Genomic DNA, 20,529 nt, shown 5'->3' with positions numbered 1-20,529 from the left:
CCCTGGCTGTGAGTTTCTGACACTGGCCTTTGCTGGCCCAGAGGCCGCCTCTCCAGCAGCTCTGCTTCCTCCTTCCCCCACTGCATCTCCCTGCCTCAGGCACTGGCCTGAAACCTGGCCCAGGGGCCGCTTCAGGCCCGCCAGGCCCCGTGTTCCCCCTGCACAGTCTCTCTGGGCCTCTCCCTGCCAAGCTCGGGCCCTGCCACACGGACACCTCGGCACTGAGCGCTGTTTTGGGGGACTTTGTCCTTTGCAGGCAACCGTGGTGATTTGGAAGTTCCTCCAGGAGCCCCACATTTTACAGGTAGTCACGGCATACTTTCCCTGCCTATTTGTTCATCTGCTCTTCCAAGTCTTCTTCAGCACAGAAGAGATGCCAAAGGAGGTCAATACCTTCTGGAAGCAATGCCAGGAAGAGCACGGCCTTGCCACCAGCCCCAACAGGTGCTCCATTCCAGTCCTCCTGTCCCTGCCACGTGGCCTGGGAAGGAGCCAGTGCTGCCAGTGTGACCTGGGCTTTGCTCTGCACACAGGTTTGCAGTGCAGACCCTGAAGTCCCTGCTCTGCCGAAAGCAGCACAAGGATGTCGTGGTGTCATTGGAAAGCAAGCGTTGCTGGGACACGCTGCTCTGTGCTGACACCCGCCACTATGCTGTGGGTCTGCTGGCCAGGTGAGACTCCCCTTCTGCCCACTGCTCCCGGCATTTGTGCTCTGTGCCCGGGGGGTCCCACACAGTCGCCGTGGCCCTGGGACACAGGGCCTTGTCGCTGAGGGACAGCCAAGCAGACTGGTAAAGGCTGGGAGGGGAGAGAGCACTGGAGGAGACACCTCCTCAATGGCCTAGGTGCCTTTGGAGAATGGTGGTGAAAGACCACCAGGCTCTATGAGCCTGTCCCTGGAGAGATTTGTTCAGGTTCCTGGTCCCTTTTTCGCCCTCCTAGGGAGATGCGCCATGCTTATCCTCGCTTGAGTTCCAGTATTGCACTCCACCTCCTCTGGCTCCTCATCACGCAGGAGCCACACTGGGATCTGCCCGCCCTGGCATTCCTTGTGGAGGTGAGCCGGGTGTCCAGCGCTGCCTCACTCAGCTGCCTCCCAGCTCCCTGCCCTCTCGTCACCACAGCCACCTGGGACGGTGCCCGTGCCCATTGCTGCTGCCTGGGCACAGCCCTGTGTGGCTCTGGGCTCCTTCTGGCTGGGCTCCCTCTCACTGCCCTGTGTCTTTCAGGTCCTCGAGTGCCTGGATTTGAGTGAATGTGGTGAGAGTGTTATGAAGGTCTCATCAAGGTACCTGCAGAGCGAGTGCAGGGAGAGGCGTCGCCTGGCGCTCAGGGCCCTTCTCGAGCTCATTGATGATCCCTCAATGGTGAGAAGGGGGCAGTGGCTGAAGCTGCACTGGGAACGCAGTCGCTTGGCCTTGCCTGGGCTTTGGGCGCTGGGGCAGCTGCTCCCAGCTCTCCTGCCTCCCACTTCAGCTGCCCGAGTGCTTCGGGACAGGCCTTTGGCCTCTGGGCCCTGCGGCTGCGGGGTGGGGTTTCACAGACTTGTGTTCCGCACAGGACGAAAGAATGTGGAGCTTGTCTGAAAGCCTCATGGACCTACTGTGGGACAATGATGCAGAGATAGCTGGGATGACACTCAGCTTTATATTCCAGCACAAATACATCCTGATGTCAACCTTCATTGCCCTGCAGCTGGCTGAGGCGCTCCTGCCACTCTTTGACCATGTAAGGCTCTGTGCCCGCAGCCACAGCCACTGAGTGCTGCCTGGAAAATGTGTGCCCTGTGCACTTCCAGGCCTGTGCCCAGGGGGGCCTGGAAGAGCCAATGCTGAGGTATTTTTGCCTTTTATTTCATATAGGAGAATAGCCAGGTACAGCTGCTCTCCATAAAACTCTTCCGAGACATGATGGAGTTTTTGGAACAGAGAGAAAAACCCTTGGAAAGCCCTCTGCACCAGAGCCTGCTTCCACTGCTCTTCCACTGCCATGATGAGAATCAGCATGTGGCAGAGGTGAAGACTCGTGGGCTGCTGCTGTCCCCCTGCGAGGGGGCTGGGCTGCCTCCTGCCCTGCGCCTGCTGGACCGCAGCCTCCTCCAGGCCTTGGCACAGGGACGCAGCTCCCATGCCCCAGGCTCTGGGGCCATCTCCACATCTCTGCTGCTCTCCAAGCTTCTCGGGAAACGCTGCTTTGTGCTGTCAAGTTCATGAAGAGGAGGGATCTCAAAAAGCTGGTGAAGGAGGAGAAACTGTGGAAGTTCAGCAAGTGCCTGGTAAGGATGACCGAGAATGCCCAGCCTCAGCCTGGAGAAGGCTCCCAGAGGGCGGTGCTGTGTGCGGGGCCTGGCAGCTTTGCCCCTGCCCGCTGCTGCAACCAGAGGCCACGCGGGCTCTTCTCCAGGCTCCCGTGGGCCAGAGCTGGGTGCTCTTGGAGCCCCGTCCCGGCGGGGCTGCGGGGCGGGCCGGCACCGCGGCTCCTCGGGCAGCAGCCGGCCCTCTGCCCCTCCCCTCGGGAGCCCGGCGCCAGCGGCTGCTGGCCGCGCCTCAGGGCTGTGCGGGCAGGGCAGGCCGGGGCTGGGCGCAGGCAGTGTTCGGCCGAGGGGCTGAGCCCATGCCAACCCTTCCTTCCCTCCCGCCGCTCTCTCCAGCTGGCAGAGGACAGGAGCAGAGCGGCCGAGCACCTGCGCCAGGCCCTGCGCTACCTGCAGAGCCCACAGGAGCCCCTGCGAGAGGCGGCCATCAGGTTCATGGGTGAGCCACGAGCCCGGGCTCCCTCCCCGGCCCGCCGCAGCTCGGCCCCAGCCCCGCCTGCTGCCCCGGCAGTGCCGGCCGGGCCCGGCGCCGTGGAGCCCCGGCTGGCCTCGGCGCTGCTGCCGCCCTCTGGCAGCCGTGCCCTTGGGCGGCAGCGTGCGGCCAGGGCCCGGGCTGAGCCCTGCCGGACCAGCAGGCCGTGTGGCCACAGCGCCGGCAGCACCGCTGGCAGGGAGCTGTGCCACTGGGGCCGTGACAGGCTCTGTGTTCACAGGGATGGCCGGGCAGAGCTTGAGGGGGCAGCAGCAAGAGCTCCAGCTGATCTGCAGTGGTGAGTAGGGCAGCAGGCTGAGCACGGGGGCTGGCAAGGGGAGAGCTTCGAGCCCTGCCCCTTCTGTTGAGGGCTCTGCTCCCGTGGGCAGAGCACACAGAGAATTCAGGGCCACTCGTGTGTGCCATTCGTGTCCAGCAGCTTCGAGTTGATCCCCTTGGTCCCTGCTCCCTACTGGCCATAGCAAGAGCCGGCTGGCATGGCCTTGGCCGGGGGCTCTCCTGGGGTCCCCAAAGATCTGGGATCTGACCGTGGATCTCTCTTGCAGCCCTCGAAGACCAAACAAATGATGTCAGCCTCGCTGTTGGAAGCCTTGCAATCCAAACACTCAAGTCCGTAGGCCCGGCTCCGATCTCCATGTTCCAGCGGCTCCGAAATCACCTGCGCAGGGCATGGAAGAGACGGCCTCGCCTGTCACAGCTCGGCTGCCTGCCCTGCCGGAGCTCTGTGGAGAGCTGATCCACAGGCTCTTTTTTGTGAGGCCACCTGAGGCAGGTGGCATTTCTTTTTCTTCAGGAATGTTATTTTCTTTTTTTGTTTTTTTTTGTTTGTTTTCTTTTACAATGTAAATATAGACTGTGTTACAATACACAGACTGCCAGGATCTTTCTTTTGCTGCCCAGGGTCCACAGGGCATAGGGGAAGTGGGGGAAAAGGGTGCTTGTGCTCAGCCAGCTGCCCAGGCATGCAGTGCCACAGGGAAAATTGCCAGAAGCCCCTTGGCCTTTGGTGGTTCTGCTGAAGCCTTTGTGCTGCCAACAGAGTGGCTGGGCAGGGGCTGGAGCTGCGGGGATCCCTGCGAGAGCGGTGCCTGGAGATGGCCACAAGCCCTGTGCCAGGCAGGAAGCGCCATCCGTGCCCTCCTGCCCGTGTGCTGCTGCCTGTGTTGCTCAGGGCTCCGAGGTGCCTCTGGCTGGGGCTCCTCTGGAGCTGCAGTGGGGCTGTGGCGCTGCTGCCGGGCAGCTTGGCCAGGCTGGGGGAGACCTTGAGGGGCTGGGGCACTGGGAAGCCCTGAGCAATTGGGTGTCAGAGGCAATAAGCAGCCCCCTGGCAGCTGCCTTTCTCCTGCCAGAGCTGACTTGCAAGACGGATCCTGGGTGCTCTGGAACTAACAGCATCAGTGTTGTTGAAAACCTGTGGGGGGAACGGTGCGGGATGCAGAGGTTCAGGGACATCACACGACAACCATTATGATCCAGTGAAGCCAAATTTATTAACCCTAAACAGACTGTATTTATAATAATTCTCTACTGTCTACGTGTCTCTAGCTAATACATGCTTGGCCAGGCCTAGCTGTTCACGTGTCTAAGATAGGGTGCTGATTGGATCATCTAACTTTTCACATGTCTGGCTGTGGTTTTCTGTCCACCCATGAACCATCTTTTTTCCTCACTTTTCCAAGCTCACTGACAAACTTGCTGAGTCCATTTGAATCTTCTTCTTGTATCAAGGATATACAGACTCCATTTTCTGAATATGTCCATTATTGTTTGTGAACGTGTCCATTGTCCATTATCCCAAGCAGGCTGGATTGTGCATCAGCTGAATATGGCCATTGTTTCTCAAAAACTCCTCAATCTGCAACAAATCCTCAACATTTCCCCTGCTTTGTTTTTGCACAAGCCAGACTGATTTAAAAGCACTGTCAATGAGTTTCTGCACCCAGCGTAGAAAGCAAGGCACTATAAGCAGAATTGAAAAATGAACACAAAGTATCATAATGCCAAAGCGCACTAAGTCCTTGAGCCAGCCTGTTATTCCACAGGATTTTAGCCACACAACAAAGGAATTGTCAACAACTGTGAGCTTTTACACATTCTCCTTAAGCAGTGTCTGTTTTTGTGAATAGATTCAGAGTGATCAGAGAGATTCATGCAACACATCCCTTCAAAATCCTCACACCCATGTCCTTGTGCTAGCAACAAAAAATCTATAGCAGCCCTACCTACAGAGCCCACAGGAGTGTGTCTTGTAGCACAGCGTGGCGTATGCTACCTACATCAGTGGTAAGCTCATTCAGTATTATAGATGTAATGTTAATTTGTTTTCCTGTCCCACAAGCCAATCGCTTTAATTGTGTAAGGGCCTGTGAAGAAGCTACACCTGGTGTAAAAAGTGATGCCCGTATAACCAAAGGCCTGTTCCACAATTCTACGTTATCCTTACAGCCTGAGCCTAATGAATGCACACTACGTTTCTGACGCTGGTATTTATGCCTGATGTTAAGCATCTGTTGAATGCCAGGGGCAAACAGTGTCAGTTTCCCAAAATAGCAAGGTCCTCCTAATGCTTTCTGAGGAATTGCAGGCCAAGCTCTGTCTCCACAAATGAGAAAAACGCCAGGAGGCAACATGCTTGCTGATTTTTGTTTTAAGGGCACAGACCGTGTCCAGTTGGCACAGTGTGCCGTAGTATTGTAACACCACAAAGATACAGGAGATATCCAAGTGCTGTCATCTCCGGGCTTTCCTGACCTCTCCCTAATCAGCTCTCTGCCCTTGAAGTACTCAAAGAACAAACAATAATTTCCTGGCACTGATCCCAGAATATCCAGCTCCTGTGGCTCCTGACTGGTAGTGTTTAAATTTTAGTGATTTTAAATGCCTGAGCTCCTAAAGGATTTCTAGGGATTTTTTTTTTCACATCAATTTTCTGTGATTATTCCATTTTGATTAGTACACCAATTTGACCAGGCGTTACTTAAGTTATCATAAATTTGAGCTCTGGTCCATTTTCCAAATTCTTCCATTGTGTCTAAGGGAACTCCAATTAAGCAGGTACGAAATGGATCCGAAGGTGTATGTTAAGCCTATGTGGAGTTGCTAGTACTTCCTCAGCATACTCCAGCACACTTGGTAGATACTCCGATCGTTGTTCAGCTGTCAGGTGTTGGAGAAGTGGATTCAGGACTGTCTGGAATCGGTGCTTTCGCCGACTCTCCGCCTCTGGACACAGCATGGGTTGATGAGGTGGTTTCAGATAGGGCTTCACCCACTTGGCTGGGATCCAATGAATGCCTTTATCTGTAAGTAAGCACATATAACCTCTGCCTTTTAGTTTTACTGTAGCTGGTCCTTCCCACACCCCTGTTTCTGGGCTTTTGAACATGACCTGAGTACCGTCAGGCAATTCCTCCCTTGGATTACGTGTGAGGGCATGATGCACAAGAATAGATGGATCTTCCCTATCTCCTGTTTTTCTGAGGTAATTAGGCAGAAAGATGGCTTTAGCTGTTTTTTCCTCAGGGGATAACCCTGTAGTTCCCCCTTTTTGTTTTTGCAGCATGCCCTTGAATGTCTGATGAGCACGCTCAATATTTGCTGGACCAGTAGGGTTGTGAGGAATACCAGTGTCATGTTGAATACCCCATGAATTACAGAAAGAGGTGAATCATAAAAAACATTAAGCAGGACCATTGTCAGTCTTGATTGCTAAGGGGACACCTAATATGGCAAAGCAATTGTACAAATGTTTTTCAACATGACGTGCTGCCTCACCTGTTAAGGGAGTAGCCCATATAATACAAGAATAGGTATCAATGCAAACATGTATAAACTTTTTTGGACCAAATTCTGCTACATGAGTTACATCCATTTGCCACAATTGCAAAGGTTCAGTACCCCTAGGGTTAACATCTGTGCCTAAACCAATGCCATCTTGTTGACAACCAGGACAGGATCTCACAATACCAGAAGTATCAGTAAAGGGAACACCAAATTGTTTAACTAACATTTTAGCAGATTGATGAAGAAAAGCGTGGGAAGTTTTAGCCTGCTGAAATTTATCAGGGTTTGGCATTGGCCAGACAGTGGCTATCAACCGATCAGCTTGAGCGTTACCTTCAGACAGACCAGGGAGAGCTTGATGACTTCAAATATGAGTAATAAAGTATTCCTGCCGTCATTGATTTAGGCTTTTAGGCAATTGGCTTAAAAGGGAATACAAATGCTTATTACTCACCTCCTTGAATACTGATCTTTCACGGCGTTGGACACAGCCAACTACATAAAGTGAATCAGAAGCAATGTTAATGGCTTTATTTTTTCAATTTTCAAAAGCCCAAATCACAGCATTCAATTCTAATGTCTGCAATGTATCCTTTGACTCCTCAAAAATGATTTGCTTTTTCCACACTTTGTCCTTCTGCCAAGTGCAGGCAGCCCTTTTTGACCTTTTACCTGCATCTGTAAATACTGTCTTCCCAGATACCGGACAGTCAGATCTCCAGGGTCTGTCCTCCAGACGCTGATGCTCCAATAAAGATAACACCCGGTGTCATGGGTAAGTGTTGTGAACTTTACCATCATACCCAGCCAAAGCTATCTGAAAAGAAACAGAGTATCTAATTCCCCATTCAAGATACCAGTTAGCCAGTGGTACTACAATTACATACGGTTCATGTCCCCAGATTTCCAAAATTCTCCCCCTACCCTTCATAATTAAATGAGCAAAAATTTCCAATCGAGTGGTAATAGTTCTAGACTGTTTTACAGGTAAAAACATCCATTCCAAAAGAACTAAGGGATTAGCCCGAGTTTTAACCCACTGACAAATTAAGGTGAAAGGATGCTTGGCAAAGTAGTCATCCTCCTTGCTCTGATTGATGACCATCAGTTGAACTGGAACTTTCTCAATCAGATGATGTGCATGTGATGTAGCAACCTTTGTGGCAATGTGATCCAAGGCCCGCTGTTGTCTCTTATCCAGGGTCCACCTGGGAAGGTAAAGGTAATTACATCTTTGCTCATTTGAGTTGCCTGAGTGTCTCTAATACCTGCAAGGACTAAAGTAGGGTAAACTAATGCCCAATCTTTAGGCCATATTATGTTTGAAATGATGGTTACATCTGCTCCTGTTTCAATTGTGAGTTTTTCAGTAATAGAATCACCATTAGGATGTGTCAGGGTTACCTGTTGGTTTGGTTTATCTCTTGTGATGTCCATGGCCCAATATACTTCTGGGTTACCTGTGGAACCAAAGCTTCCTGTTCTCCACTCCTTGTCATCTGCACAGGGGACACAAGACTTAAAAGGAACAAGCTGAGCAATTTGTGAGCCTTTGGGAATAGATACAGGAGGGAAAAATGTTCTAACCATAATTTTAACAACCCCTTGATAGTCCGCATCAATAACCCCAGGGGTTATATCCAATCCTTTTTTACTGGCAGATGATCTCCCCAACAAAAAAGCACTAAGCCCACCCCCAAGGGTCCTTTTACATTGGTGTCTATCAGGTGTACAGCAGAGTACGTCATGGTGACATCTACTGCAATGTCCAAATTCAGTCTGGCAGCACTTCCAGCTGTTGACGATCTGAGTGAGTAAAGTCCACAGTGGGAGGCTGAGCTATCCAGGCTCTCCTTACTTGTTTTTGCACATGAAGAGAGAACGTGTTGGCAAGGCGGTTTCCCTGGAAGAGACATTCTTTAGCACTGTGGTTATCTTTTTTTTTTTTCTTCAGATAGAACAATTTTTTTTTTCCTTTTTTTTCTTTCTTTCCGCCGCTGGAAAGGGACACTGACTCTGAACATGTCTTCTGATTTTACCACATCCAAAGCACTTAATGTTCTTTCCCTTCTGCTTTCTTTTCCAGTTTAGAAATCAGTGGTTTTACTGCATCTTGAACTGCAGCAGCTACATAGGATGCCTTTTCCCTTTCTGTAGTCCTAGCCATCAGTTCCAGCATTTCTGTAACATCACCTCCCTTCTTTAATGTACCCAAAATCTGCCGAGTTTTATCATTAGCATTGTCAAAAGCCAGCATATTAAACAATTTCACCTTTGTGTCTGGGTCCAAATCAGGATGATCATAAATAGCCTCATGCAATCTGTCCACAAATTTATCAAGTCCTCAATTTCTCTTTGACGAATTTGTGTAAAAGCCTTAGTGTGTAATCCATCAGGAAGTGCAAGAAGAGCATTATAGGCTAGTTGTTGGCTCATCTGTAAAACTTCGTCAATGCTCCTAGCCTGGGCAGTGGCAGTAGCCCAGGGCCCTTTGCCAAGTTACTGTTGTGCTGTTAAACCATACAGAGGATCACCCTGTGCCCGAGGCTTTGCTGCTTCTTGGGCACACTTTTCCTCCCAGCTTTTATGGGACATCACCTGCTGGTGGGGTGGCATTATAAGCCTGATTAGGGTATACACATCTGCTGGAATAAATATGTTAGAGGTAAAAATATACTGCAGAAATGACTGTGCAAGCTAGGATTTTAGGCCAAATTGTGAGATTGCATTTCTTACCCTCTCTAAAATCTTCCAATCAAAAGATTCCCAAACTCTACCTGCAGCATTAGTTACTACAGGAAAAGCCTGTATATCATTTGTGAGAAAAGTCCCTTTCATAATCGCTTCTGTAATAACCCCCTGCCACCTGCGTTTCTGCGCTGCTTCTATTTCAGGGTCACATTCCAATTCTAATTCCACATTCTTTACAGTATGAGGGGGAGGATTTCGTTTAATCAGCTGGGATGCTGGCTCAGAAACAACATGAGAGGGAGGTACCTGCTTTCCTGATTGTCTGTCCGAACCCACCATCATAGGTAGATCCATTTTATCCAAAGAATAGTCTCTTTTGGGGACAATTGAATCCTTTTGTTGAATTACCAATTTTTGAAAATTGTCCACTAAAGACTTTGGATCCTTTTCAATAGAAGTTATATTCATACATCTCCTTCTGTATCCTTTACAGCATGTTTAGTCTCTAGGTTACTGTTATCGGCATTTTTTTCCCTCTGAGTACAGCTGTCCTTTGTTCTGCAGATTAACAAGCCCAAAGAGGTTTTTTTCACTGTGCGTGCAAGTGTCCTTTAGTCTGCAGACCAACACCTCTGAAGAGGCAGCAGCTTCCTCATTCTTACTAGGAGCTGGAGGAGCAGTTGGTGCAATGCTCCATGCTGAGCTGAGGGGTTGTGGGCTGTGCGAGGGAATATCTAAGGTTGTAGAAAACAGTGGTTGAACTGAAGTTACTGGGAATGCCTGAGGCTTTTCTGGCTCAGAGGCAAGGGCAGCACAAGCTGCAGAAGCAGCTTTCCTCTCTGCCTTTAAACCCTGTAAAGCTTCTATGATGATTTTCCACACAGTAGCATACTTAGACGCCTCTTTTGCCTCGTTCCCCCCGGATGCAATGCAGTCCCATAACCTTCGCCCCACAGCTTCCCATGTCAAAATCTCAAAAGCACCCTGTGCTCTTCCTATGAGATTATGTTCCCAAGCCCAGTGTAATAGCCCCTTCAAATTGGAAGCATCATACTTATGTTCTCTCTTAGAGAGGATATGTTGGAGGAGTTTCTGAACACCTTCCCTTTCCTGTTCAGACACCATCTCCTCCCTGGCCGCTCACCCTGATCAGGGCGAGATTCAGGATATCTATGATTGGAGCTCCAGGAACCTTTTCCTCTCACCGGGGCAGTGAGGATACTTTCAGCCAGCTTCTCTGCTCCTCAAGGGCTGGATCTGATCCTCTGCACAGCAGCCAAATTGCTGTCCTTGAGTCCCTCTCCGGGTTGCCCTGCAATTCTCCACCGGAAATGTGGGGGGAACGGTGTGAGATGTGGAGGTACAGGGACATCACACCACAACCAATATGATCCAGTGAAGCCAAATTTATTATCCCTAAAAAGACTGTATTTATAATAACTCTCTACTGTCCATGCATCTCTAGCTAATACATGATTGGCCAGGCCTAGCTGTTCACGTGTCTAAGATAGGATGCTGATTGGATCATCTAACTTTTCACATGTCTGGCTGTGGTTTTCTGTCCCACCCATGAACTGTCTTTTTCCTCACTTACCCAAGCTCACTGATAAACTTGCTGAGTCCAGTTGACTCTTCTTCTTGTATCTTTTTCAAGGCTATACCAACCCCATTTTCTGAATATGTCCATTATTGTTTGTGAACATGTCCATTGTCCATTATCCCAAGCAGGCTGGATTGTGCATTGGCTGAATATGGCCATTATTTTTCAAAAACTCCTCAATCTGCAACAAATCCTCAACAATGGTATGCCACTGTTGACATTGCTAACGCGTTTTTCTCCATTCCTCTGGAAGCAGAATGCAGGCCTCAGTTTGCTTTCACCTGGAGGGCGTGCAGTACACCTGGAACTGACTGCCCCAGGGGTGGAAGCACAGCCCCACCATCTGCCATGGACTGATCCAGACTGCACTGGAACAGGGTAAAGTTCCAGAACACCTGCAGTACATAGATGACATCATTGTGTGGGGGAACATGGCAATGGAAGTATTTGAAAAAAGCAGAGAGGATCATCCAGATTCTGCTAGAAGCCAGTTTCGCCATCAAGAAGAGCAAAGTCAAAAGACCTGCCCAAGAGATCCAGTTCCTGGGAGTAAAGTGGCAAGATGGACGGCATCAGATTCCCACCGAGGTCATCAACAAGATCAAAGCAATGTCTCCACCAACTAGCAAGAAGGAAACACAAGCTTTCCTCAGTGCCATAGGTTTTTGGAGAATGCATACTCTTAAGTACAGCCAGACTGTGAACCCTCTTTACCTGGTCACCCGCAAGAACGAGTTCCACTGAGGCCCTGAACAGCAACAAACCTTTGTCCAGATAAAGCAGAAAATCGCTTATGCAGTAGCCCTTGACCCAGTCAGGACAGGACCAGAGGGGAAGCACATGCTCTACTCTGCAGCCGGGAACAATGGCTTGTCCTGGAGCCTTTGGCAGAAGGTGCCTGGGGAGACTCGGCATCGACCACTGGGATTCCGGAGGTGAAGCTACAGACGGTCTGAAGCCAACTACACTCCCACAGAGAAGGAAATCTTGGCTGCCTATGAAGGAGTTCAAGCTGCCTCAGAGGTGATTGGCACAGAAGCACAACTCCTCCTGGCACCCCTACTACCAGTGCTGGGGTGGATGTTTAAGAGAAAGGTTCCCACTATCCACCATGCCACTGACACTACATGGAGTAAATGGATTGTTCTGATCACACAGCGCGCCCATATTGGAAACCTGAATCACCCTGGGATTTTGGAGATAATTACAAACTGGACAAAAAGTGAAGACTTTGGTCTCGCTGATGAAGAGGAACAAGAGCAAGTGAAACGTGCTGAAGAAGCTCCACCATACAATTAACTGCCCCCAGAGGAAACACGCTACGCTCTTTTCTCTGAGGGTTCCTGTCGCATCGTAGGGATGAACCAGAAGTGGAAAGCAGCCGTATGGAGCCCCACACGACAGGTTGCACCAGCTACCGAAGGAGAAGGTGGATCAAGTCGACTTTCTGAACTCAAGGCTGTTCAGCTGGCCCTGGACATTGCTGAGAGAGAGAAATGGCCAAAGCTCTACCTTTATACTGATTCCTGGATGGTAGCCAATGCTCTGTGGGGCTGGCTGGAAAGGTGGAAAAAGGCCAACTGGCAGCGTAGGGGAAAACCAATCAGGGCTGCTGATGAATGGAAAGACATTGCAACTCCGTTGGAGAAGCTCCCTGTGAAAGTCTGCCATGTAGATGCCCATGTCCCCAAGAGTCGGGATAATGAGCAAGCACTGAAACAATGAACAGGTAAATCAGGCAGCAAAAATAGAGGTGTCAAAGATAGACCTAGATTGGCAAATCAAGGGGGAGCTGTTCCTAACTCAATGGGCCCATGATGCCTCAGGTCATAACAGCAGGGATGCCACCTATAAGTGGGCACGAGACCGAGGGGTGGATCTAACCATGGACAGTATTTCTCAGGTTATCCATGACTGTGAGACGTGTGCTGCCATCAAGCAGGCCCAGCGGGTGAAGCACCTGTGGTATGGTGGGCAGTGGTCCAAGTACAGGTATGGGGAGGGCTGGCAGATTGACTACATCACACTGCCCCAGACACGCCAGTGCGGAACCTCTGGTGGACACCCAGGTCAGACCTGTGGCTGAAGCTCATCCCACATTCCAAGCACTCATAGGGCCGTTCCCCAGTGTGGATCCTCTGGTGGCAGATCAGGTTGAATCTCTTCCTGAAGCTCTTCCCACACTCCAAGCGCTCATAGGGCCTCTTGTTCTCATGGCCACCAGCTCTGAGCTCTGGGTGAAGCTCTGCCCACCTTCCTGGCCCGGGATTGGTATTTCCCCCACAGAGCAACCTGGGCTGGGATTGGTGCCCCTCCTCCTCTGGGATCTCTGGGGCTTTTCCTCCCCATTGGATTCCTGCACTCTGAAGCTGCCCAAAATGGCCTCTTCCATGAGGTTCTGCCCCAGGGATTTGTCCTCCCTGGTCTCCATCCCCAGTTCCTTCCCTGGGGGAGGAAGGATAAGGAGAGGATGGGATTTGCCTCCATGCCAGATGGAAGGGGAAGGAGATTCCCCCAGGGCATCCCCGGCAGGGACGGTGCTGGCAGCAGGGTTGTCCTGCAGCCGGGGGCCATGCTGGGCTGGGAGATGGAGCAGGAGAGAGGGGAAAGGGGCACTGACTTCCTCCTCACCTGCCTGGGTGTCCAGGGGCATCTTCCTCTTCCTCACAGCCTTCTCCTCCTCCAATCAGCCAAGGTTTGGGAATGGGAAATCCTGGTTTGGGGAAAAACAAGGTGTGAATGCCTTGGGTTGGGAATTCCTCCTGTCCAAGTCCATCTCTAGAAGTCACCTGGTGTCCATAAAAACCTCCAAAACTCAAGAATGAATCAAAAAAAGCCACCAGGAGTGTCCTATTTCCAGTCTCATCCCTCTGTGGTTCTGGTAGTCCCCCATCTCAGGGCTGCTGGCGATCCCATGGGTTCTGGGGAATCCTCCCTCTCCAGGATCTTGCTTAGGGATGCTGGGGGGTTTCAGGGTCCACCTCTCCAGCCTCCCCTCAATCCAGCCACTTGGGGCTCCCTCCTCTTCCCACCACCCTGTCCTGGTTTAGGGCAAATTTGGGATAAAACCCCCAAAAAGGGTTTCCTCTAGAAAGCAAATTATAGCAGTCCCTCCCCCAACTGGATCGAGAAAAGATTTCCATGAAGAAGAGGGGAAAAAACTGTTTATTTAAAAGGCAAAGCATTACCAGCACAAAAAATAAACAATATTAAAAAATAAAACCTCCTGCCACTCCAGAAGAGATGACAAACTCAGAAAGTCCCTCCGTGGGTTGTAGCTCTGCTCACTCAGTCTCTTATCAGTCTCTCATCAGTCCCTCTGGCACTGGAAATGCTGCCGCCCAGGCTAGGCCTGCTGGGCCACAGGTGTGAGCTGCCAGTGCTCTCTGGGTGTTCAGTGCAGAGCAGGTTTAAAGAGCTCCAAAGAAAAAGAAAAACCACAATCCAGGGAACTTCTCTGCCTCAGCGAGCTAAAACCTAACTAAAAGCAAAGGAGAGCTCTGTCCTGCTCTCTGTCCATCTACAGACAACTGACACCTTAGGTTTTGAGTTTTTCTGTTCTGTTTTGGTGTGCAGCTTTTAGCTTTCTATTAAGTGTTACTGGGATCTTTTCTCAGAGTGGTGAAGACAAAACAATCCCATTCTAGCTGGAGACTCAAGGACAATCTCTTCAAACTTCAGGCCCAAAGCACAAACAACATGAAAAGAGGAGGGTAGGCAAGCAAGGAAGGAGGATGAAACTTTATAATTTGGAGCTATTGATTGGGCAGTTAACTCCTATATACAAATGGACTAAAACTTATAGACATGTGAGATCTCATGACCAAGCCCTCTTCTGCTCCCATCTTGGAGCCCTCCGGGCAGAGCCAGGACTGTGGCTCTGGTACTGCCAGGGTACCTTTGAAAGCACTTCAATAAAAATTCACTTTATTCCTCTTAAATCTGTCTAGCCTAAATCTGTTCCAGCTCCTTAAGGCAATCCAGGAGCTGGAATGTGGAGCAGTGAGTGCAGTTGTTGAAAACAAACTGCTGCTTCTTCCTCCTCCCCTTCGCTCTCAGAACCAGCCTTAAAGGTGCAGAACTCATTTCCGGGCTGAACGGACCGATGGGGGTACGAGCATCATGAAGTCACCCCAGGACACACCCCTGTCAGGGTCAGGGGGTCCCGTCCCCGCCTCATCTCCGGGCTGCCGGGGGTCCCCCAGCTCCGGTATTGCCCCTTCCCTCTCCCCGCCCCGGGGGTCCCCCGTTCCACAGCCCCGGCTCTCACGGGGATCCCCAAAACCAATGTCCCGCCCCGTCGGTACCGGGCCATCCCTACGTGGACGCCCCGGGACCCTCCCAAGGGGCGATCGCGGCTCCTCTCCCCGCGAAAAACTCCTCTTAGGGAGCCCGGAGATATCCGGGGCTCGAGTCCGGGATCTGCCGGCTCCGAACGCTCTCCAAAAAAATCCTCCCGGAGACCCCTCGCTGGAGTCGGGGCGAGCTCAGCCTCCGCCCTCACCTGCGGCTCGGGGCTGGGGGCGATGCTCCCGGGGCAGGGGGTGCTGCAGACTCAGCGTGCGGGCGGTGCGAGCGGCGGGATTCTCCCGCTCCTCCTCCTCCTCCCCTCCCTCCTCTTCCTCCCGCATTTCCTCCACTGCCACACCGGACCCCCCTTTCCCACCCCTCTGCAGCACCGGCTGCTGGGTGGGGGAGCCCCCGATCGGCCCCAGGGGTGGGCAGGGGGCTCGGGGACCCCCCAGGTGCGGATCCGTCCCCCCGGCCCGAGCCCCAAATTCCGCTCCGGGGCCGCTGGGCTCTGCGGGTCTGCCTGACAACCGGTGAGTCATCAGTGAGAAAAGCTCTGGTTGGCTAAGAATTGTTCAGCGCGTCCTCTGATTGGCTGGAATTGTGAAAGGCGGTGCACCCTGCGGGTGTCCCTGGGAGCTGCGGTGTGGGAATCCACATAATCAGAGGGTTTTGGGAATGCTGCAAAAGGCAGGCCTCAGAGACGACAGAACTGTGATTAGAGCTAAGCAGTAGCCATGAGATCGGTCAGAAAAAAGTAGAAAAGCAAGGACGAGTAGAACAATGGTCCATGTATTAACGCTTGTCTAGAATAACTTCCTAAGCTTCAGAAAAGTTTATCTAGCAAGACATTAGGAAGTTTGAAGCTTAATAACAGAGCTCTGTGCATTGTGTTTTAAGGCTCACAAGCAGGTATTCTATTCAAAATAAGCAAGCATTGTTTTAACCAAAGGTACGTGTGCTTATAGTGGTTGGATGGAACCACTGTCAATGTGCTTCTGCTTTGTGTGACTGGTCAAAGAAGTTATAAAGTAAGTTGTAACATTAAGTTCTTTGTCTGCTGCTTGGGATGTGAGCTGCTGGCATCTTCCCATTGTCATAGCCATGTAATGAGACTGATGCTGAAAAATAAAACAGCTCAAGGCACGTTCCACAGCAGTCCCGTCCTGTTTGTGATTTGTATATAACCCCCGGCTGGCAATGGGCCAAGGCCAGCCAGACTTGTCAGCAAAGGCAGATTTTGTCTGGGAGCAGATTTTGTATTAAGGGAATTTCGGAGTGGAACCCAGTTTCGGCCATGGGCACCTGGAGAAGCAGGACAGTTCTTTCCCATAGGAAGGAGAGCATGAAGCCTTTCTCTAGGGTTTTGGGGACAGATGAGAGGTGATCCTCATGAAACCAGTGCAAGCCAGACTTGTCCTGGCATTATTCCTATGGGAACAATCTCTGGATATAAGGAAATTTGGGGGTGAAATCCCAATTCTGGCCATGGGTGCCTGGAGGAGAAGGACAGATTTTTTTCCATAGGAAAGAAAGTATGGAGACCCAGTGCTTAAGAAGTAGAAGAGAAGAGACCCTCAACATGCCAAGGTCAGCTGGACCAACCAGGAAGTCAACAGGGGCCAAACCAGCCAGACCTTTCCATGTTTCCTTGCTTTCATGAGGCCCCGCAGTGTCACAATGGTCCCTTTGGATCCATGGGGCCCTACAGTGTCCCAGTGGTGCTTTGATTCCATGGGGTCCAGCAGTGTCACAATGGTCTCTAGGTTCCAGAAGGCCCCAAAGTGTCACAATGGTCTCTGTGGTTCCCCAGGCCCCACAATGTCCTGTGACTCCTCTGTTCCATGAGCCCTGCAATGTCACAATGGACCTTTGGTTCCATGCAGCCCTGCAGTGTCACAAAGGCCCCTTGGTTTCACCAGGCCCCAGAGTATCACAATGGTCCTCTTGGTTCTGTGGGGACCCCCAGGGTCACAATGGTCTCACTGGTTCCATGAGGCCTCACAGTGTCAAAGTGCTTTGCTTATTCCATGGGCCCTCATAGTGTCACAATGGTCTCCATGATCCCATGAGTCCCCTCAGTGTCACAGTGGCCTCCGTGATTCCATGGTGCCCCTCAGTGTCACAATGGCCTCTTGGTTCCACGAGGCTGTGAAGTGTCTTAATGGTGTCTCCATGGTTCCATGAGGCCTGCAATGTCACAATGGACCCTTAGTTTGATGGGGCCTCTCAGTGTCACAATGATCCCTACATTCCATGGAGCCACACAGTGTCAGTGCAGTCCCCTTAGTTCCATGAGGCCCAGCAATATCACAGGTCTCTCCCTGACTCCATGAGGCCTCACAGTGTCACACTGGTCCCTTGGTGTCACAGGGTCCCACAGTGTCACACTGGTCCCTTGGTGTCACAGGGTCCCACAGTGTCACACTGGTCCCTTGGTGTCACAGGGCCCCACAGTGTCACACTGGTCCCTTGGTTCCATGGCCCTGTGCTGCTGCATTCCCCCCTCCCCTTCTCAGCCCGCCCTGCCAGCTCAGAAATGCTCCTTGGGCCTGGGCCTTGGCCAGCAGCCCCTGGGCTCAGCTCCTCTCAGCTCATCACAAACACTGTCTGCTCCAGGCACTGCTGCTGCCCAAACAGCTCCTGCTTCCTTTGGGAGCAGCCCTGGGAACTGGTTTTGTTCCCTCAGTGGCACAACATCCCTGTTCTCCCAGTGCCAAAGAAAGCTGCTGGTGCCAAGTGTGGCCAGGATGAGCCATGGCTGGGACTGCAGCCCCTCTCGTGGGGCCCTGCACACAGCGCTCCAAAAGGAGCCCTTGGAGCTCTCCTGGGCCAGCGACTCCCTCTGGGTGGGGCCTCTCCCAGCCGGGAACTCTCCCGTTTGCTGCACGCGGGGATCCTGAACAACCACAGAGCCTGGGCTGATCCCCCCACTGCTCCAGGCTCAGCCCTTGGCCTGCTGGGGAGATGCCAAAGGATCCACAGGGAGCATTCCCTGCCCTCAGGGGAATTTCTCCCAGGTGCCTTGCACTGACTCTGTGTGTCTGTGTGCACACAGGAGTGCCTGTGCTGGGGAAATGGGGCAGAAATGCTGCTCTCTGAGGGGTCTGAGTGCCTTGGAGAGCTGAGTCAGTCAGGCCTCTAAGAAGTGTTCAGTCATGAGGTATGAGCTAAGTTAAATGCTTCTGAGAGTTGTTCTTTTGCTAAGTTGTTACTTTTAATATAAGTTATAAGCTAAGCTGAATATTGTTAAGTGTTATTCCTCTGTTAAATTGCAAAGTCATAGGTTATAAGTTAGGTTAAATACTGTTAAGTGCTGTTCTTTTGCTAAATTGTGAAGTTGAAGGTATCAGTTAAGGTTAAGGTGTAAGTTAAGTCCTGTTAAGTTTGAGCTCTTTAAGCTTTTATCTCTTTATTCCTTTTATCCTTGCCCTCACTGCCCTTGTGTCACACACAAACACACAGTGGCAGTTCTCGGTTCAGTTCTGGTTTGATTGCCTGGATTCTGTTTGGTTTTGTTGTTGCTTTGTTTCCCTGCTGTGCCTGAAGTGTCCAGTCAGGAGCAGAGTGACCCTTGCCAAGGAACTGTGTCCTGCTGTCCCTTAATATTAAATCTGGTTTTTGCTGATCCCCTGCCAGGGATTTTTTCAGCGCTCTCAAGCCCTCGTTTGTATCAGGGTGAAGGAGCCCTGGCCCAGGCTCTGGCCCTGGGGGACACGGGGACACTGCTGGGGGGTCCCTGTCCCCCTGTCCCACCCCCATGGCCCCGGCCCCCCGTCCCCGTGTCAGGCTCTGGGGTCGATCTCGTGGAACATCCTCTGGGGGAGGCTGCGGCGCCGGGGGCGGGGGGACCCGGGGGGACAGGGGACCCTGCTGGGCACGAGCAGGGTTGGACTGCTCTGGGGGGACTGTGAGGGGGGACAGGGCAGAGTGACCTCCCCAGTGACCTCACACTGCCCCTGGGATGTCAAACAGCCCCTGCGATGTCACACAGCATACCTGCGATGTCACACAGCACCTTTGTGATGTCACAGTGCCAATGCTGTGATATCACCCTGTGGTGTCATACAGCTCTGCTGTGACATCTCAGAACACCCTGCGATGTCACTGTCTTTGCTGTGATGTCACAACCTGCTCTATGATGTCACAGCCATCCAGTGATGTCACCACCCACTCCCTGATGTCACGGAGCCCCCTATGTAAGGGCAGAGTCTGCTCTATGGCCTCACACCCTGCTCTGTGATCTCACACCCAGCTCTGTGATGTCACAACCCTCTCAGTGATGTTACAAAAGCCTCTCTGTGATGACATAATGCCAGTCTGTAATGTCACAGCACACACTTTGACCTCACAGCCCGCTCTATGATGTCATATAGCCATGCCATGATGTCACAGCCTGCTCTGTGATGTCACAGAAGCCCCTCTGTGATGTTGTAGCTGCTCAATAACTTCACACAAAAAACACTATGAATTCATAGCCCAATTTGGGACCTCACACAGCCCACTCTGGGCTGTCACACAGCCCCTTGCTGACATCACAGCTGCTCTGTGACTCTATGAGACAGCCACAGAGGTGCTGCTGTGACACAGCCCCCTCTGGGACATCCCACAGCCCCTGCCAGTGCTGAGCCCCTGGGAGCTCTGTCTGTGCCCTGCTGGTGTCCCTGAGGTGCCCTGGCAGTGCCCCAGCCCTACTGGGCTGTGCACAGGAGCTGCTCCTGCCCAGAGCTGTCTCTCTGCAGCGCTGCCCTGGCCAGGAGCTGCCTCTGGGCCAGGAGCCCAGCCCAGCTCAGCAGCACAGACACAGCACAAGGACTTGAATGACCCTCTGGGGCTTTGGTGCTCTTTGCATCAGACTCAGTCCCTCAGAGTGTGCTCAAAGAACTTCTCAAGAGCTCAAAGTGAGATAGAAACACTGAAGTTTCTTGTACTTTGAAGAGATCCCTGTCAGGGACACAACTGAGAAAGTGTCCCCAGGTTCCAGGTAGAGCAGAACAGTGGAGGCAGTGATGACAGCTGGGGACATACAAGTCAAAGGTGTCTCTGGTGCTGAGCACACCTGGATGTGTTTCAGGAATGCAAAGTGCCAAGGCCTGAGCCCCAGCCCCTGGCAAGGCAGATCCTGTCCCTCCCTCCTTGCTCAGGGCTCTTCCCGGGATGGGCACTGGGATGTGGGGATGGGCAATGCCCAGGGCAGGACCATGGGGCAGCCCCTGCCAGGCTGCTGAGCAGGGACAAGGAGGCAATGAGGCCCCAGGGCTGCCAGGGTCACTTGTCCCCTCGTGGCCTCAGGCCCAGGGCCAGCAGCCATGGCCAAAGTGCTGCCCAAGTTGGCTCTGTCAGGGCCTTGCAGCTGCT

General features: G+C 52.0%; 1 protein-coding gene across 1 annotated transcript in view; it reads right to left on the bottom strand.

Moving 5' to 3' along the window:
- LOC115485198 (uncharacterized) overlaps positions 1-20,529 on the bottom strand; it is a 2,106,330-nt gene that overhangs the window by 154,535 nt on the left and 1,931,266 nt on the right. The window contains 1 exon segment of the mRNA XM_050983901.1: positions 12,921-13,043. Within this exon segment, the coding sequence (XP_050839858.1) occupies positions 12,921-13,043 (123 nt within the window).

This window comes from Serinus canaria, chromosome 25 (assembly GCF_022539315.1).
Source record: "Serinus canaria isolate serCan28SL12 chromosome 25, serCan2020, whole genome shotgun sequence".
Lineage (NCBI taxonomy): Eukaryota > Metazoa > Chordata > Aves > Passeriformes > Fringillidae > Serinus > Serinus canaria.
Note: the sequence above shows the minus strand (reverse complement) of the source record. Positions and strands in the feature narration are given on the sequence as shown.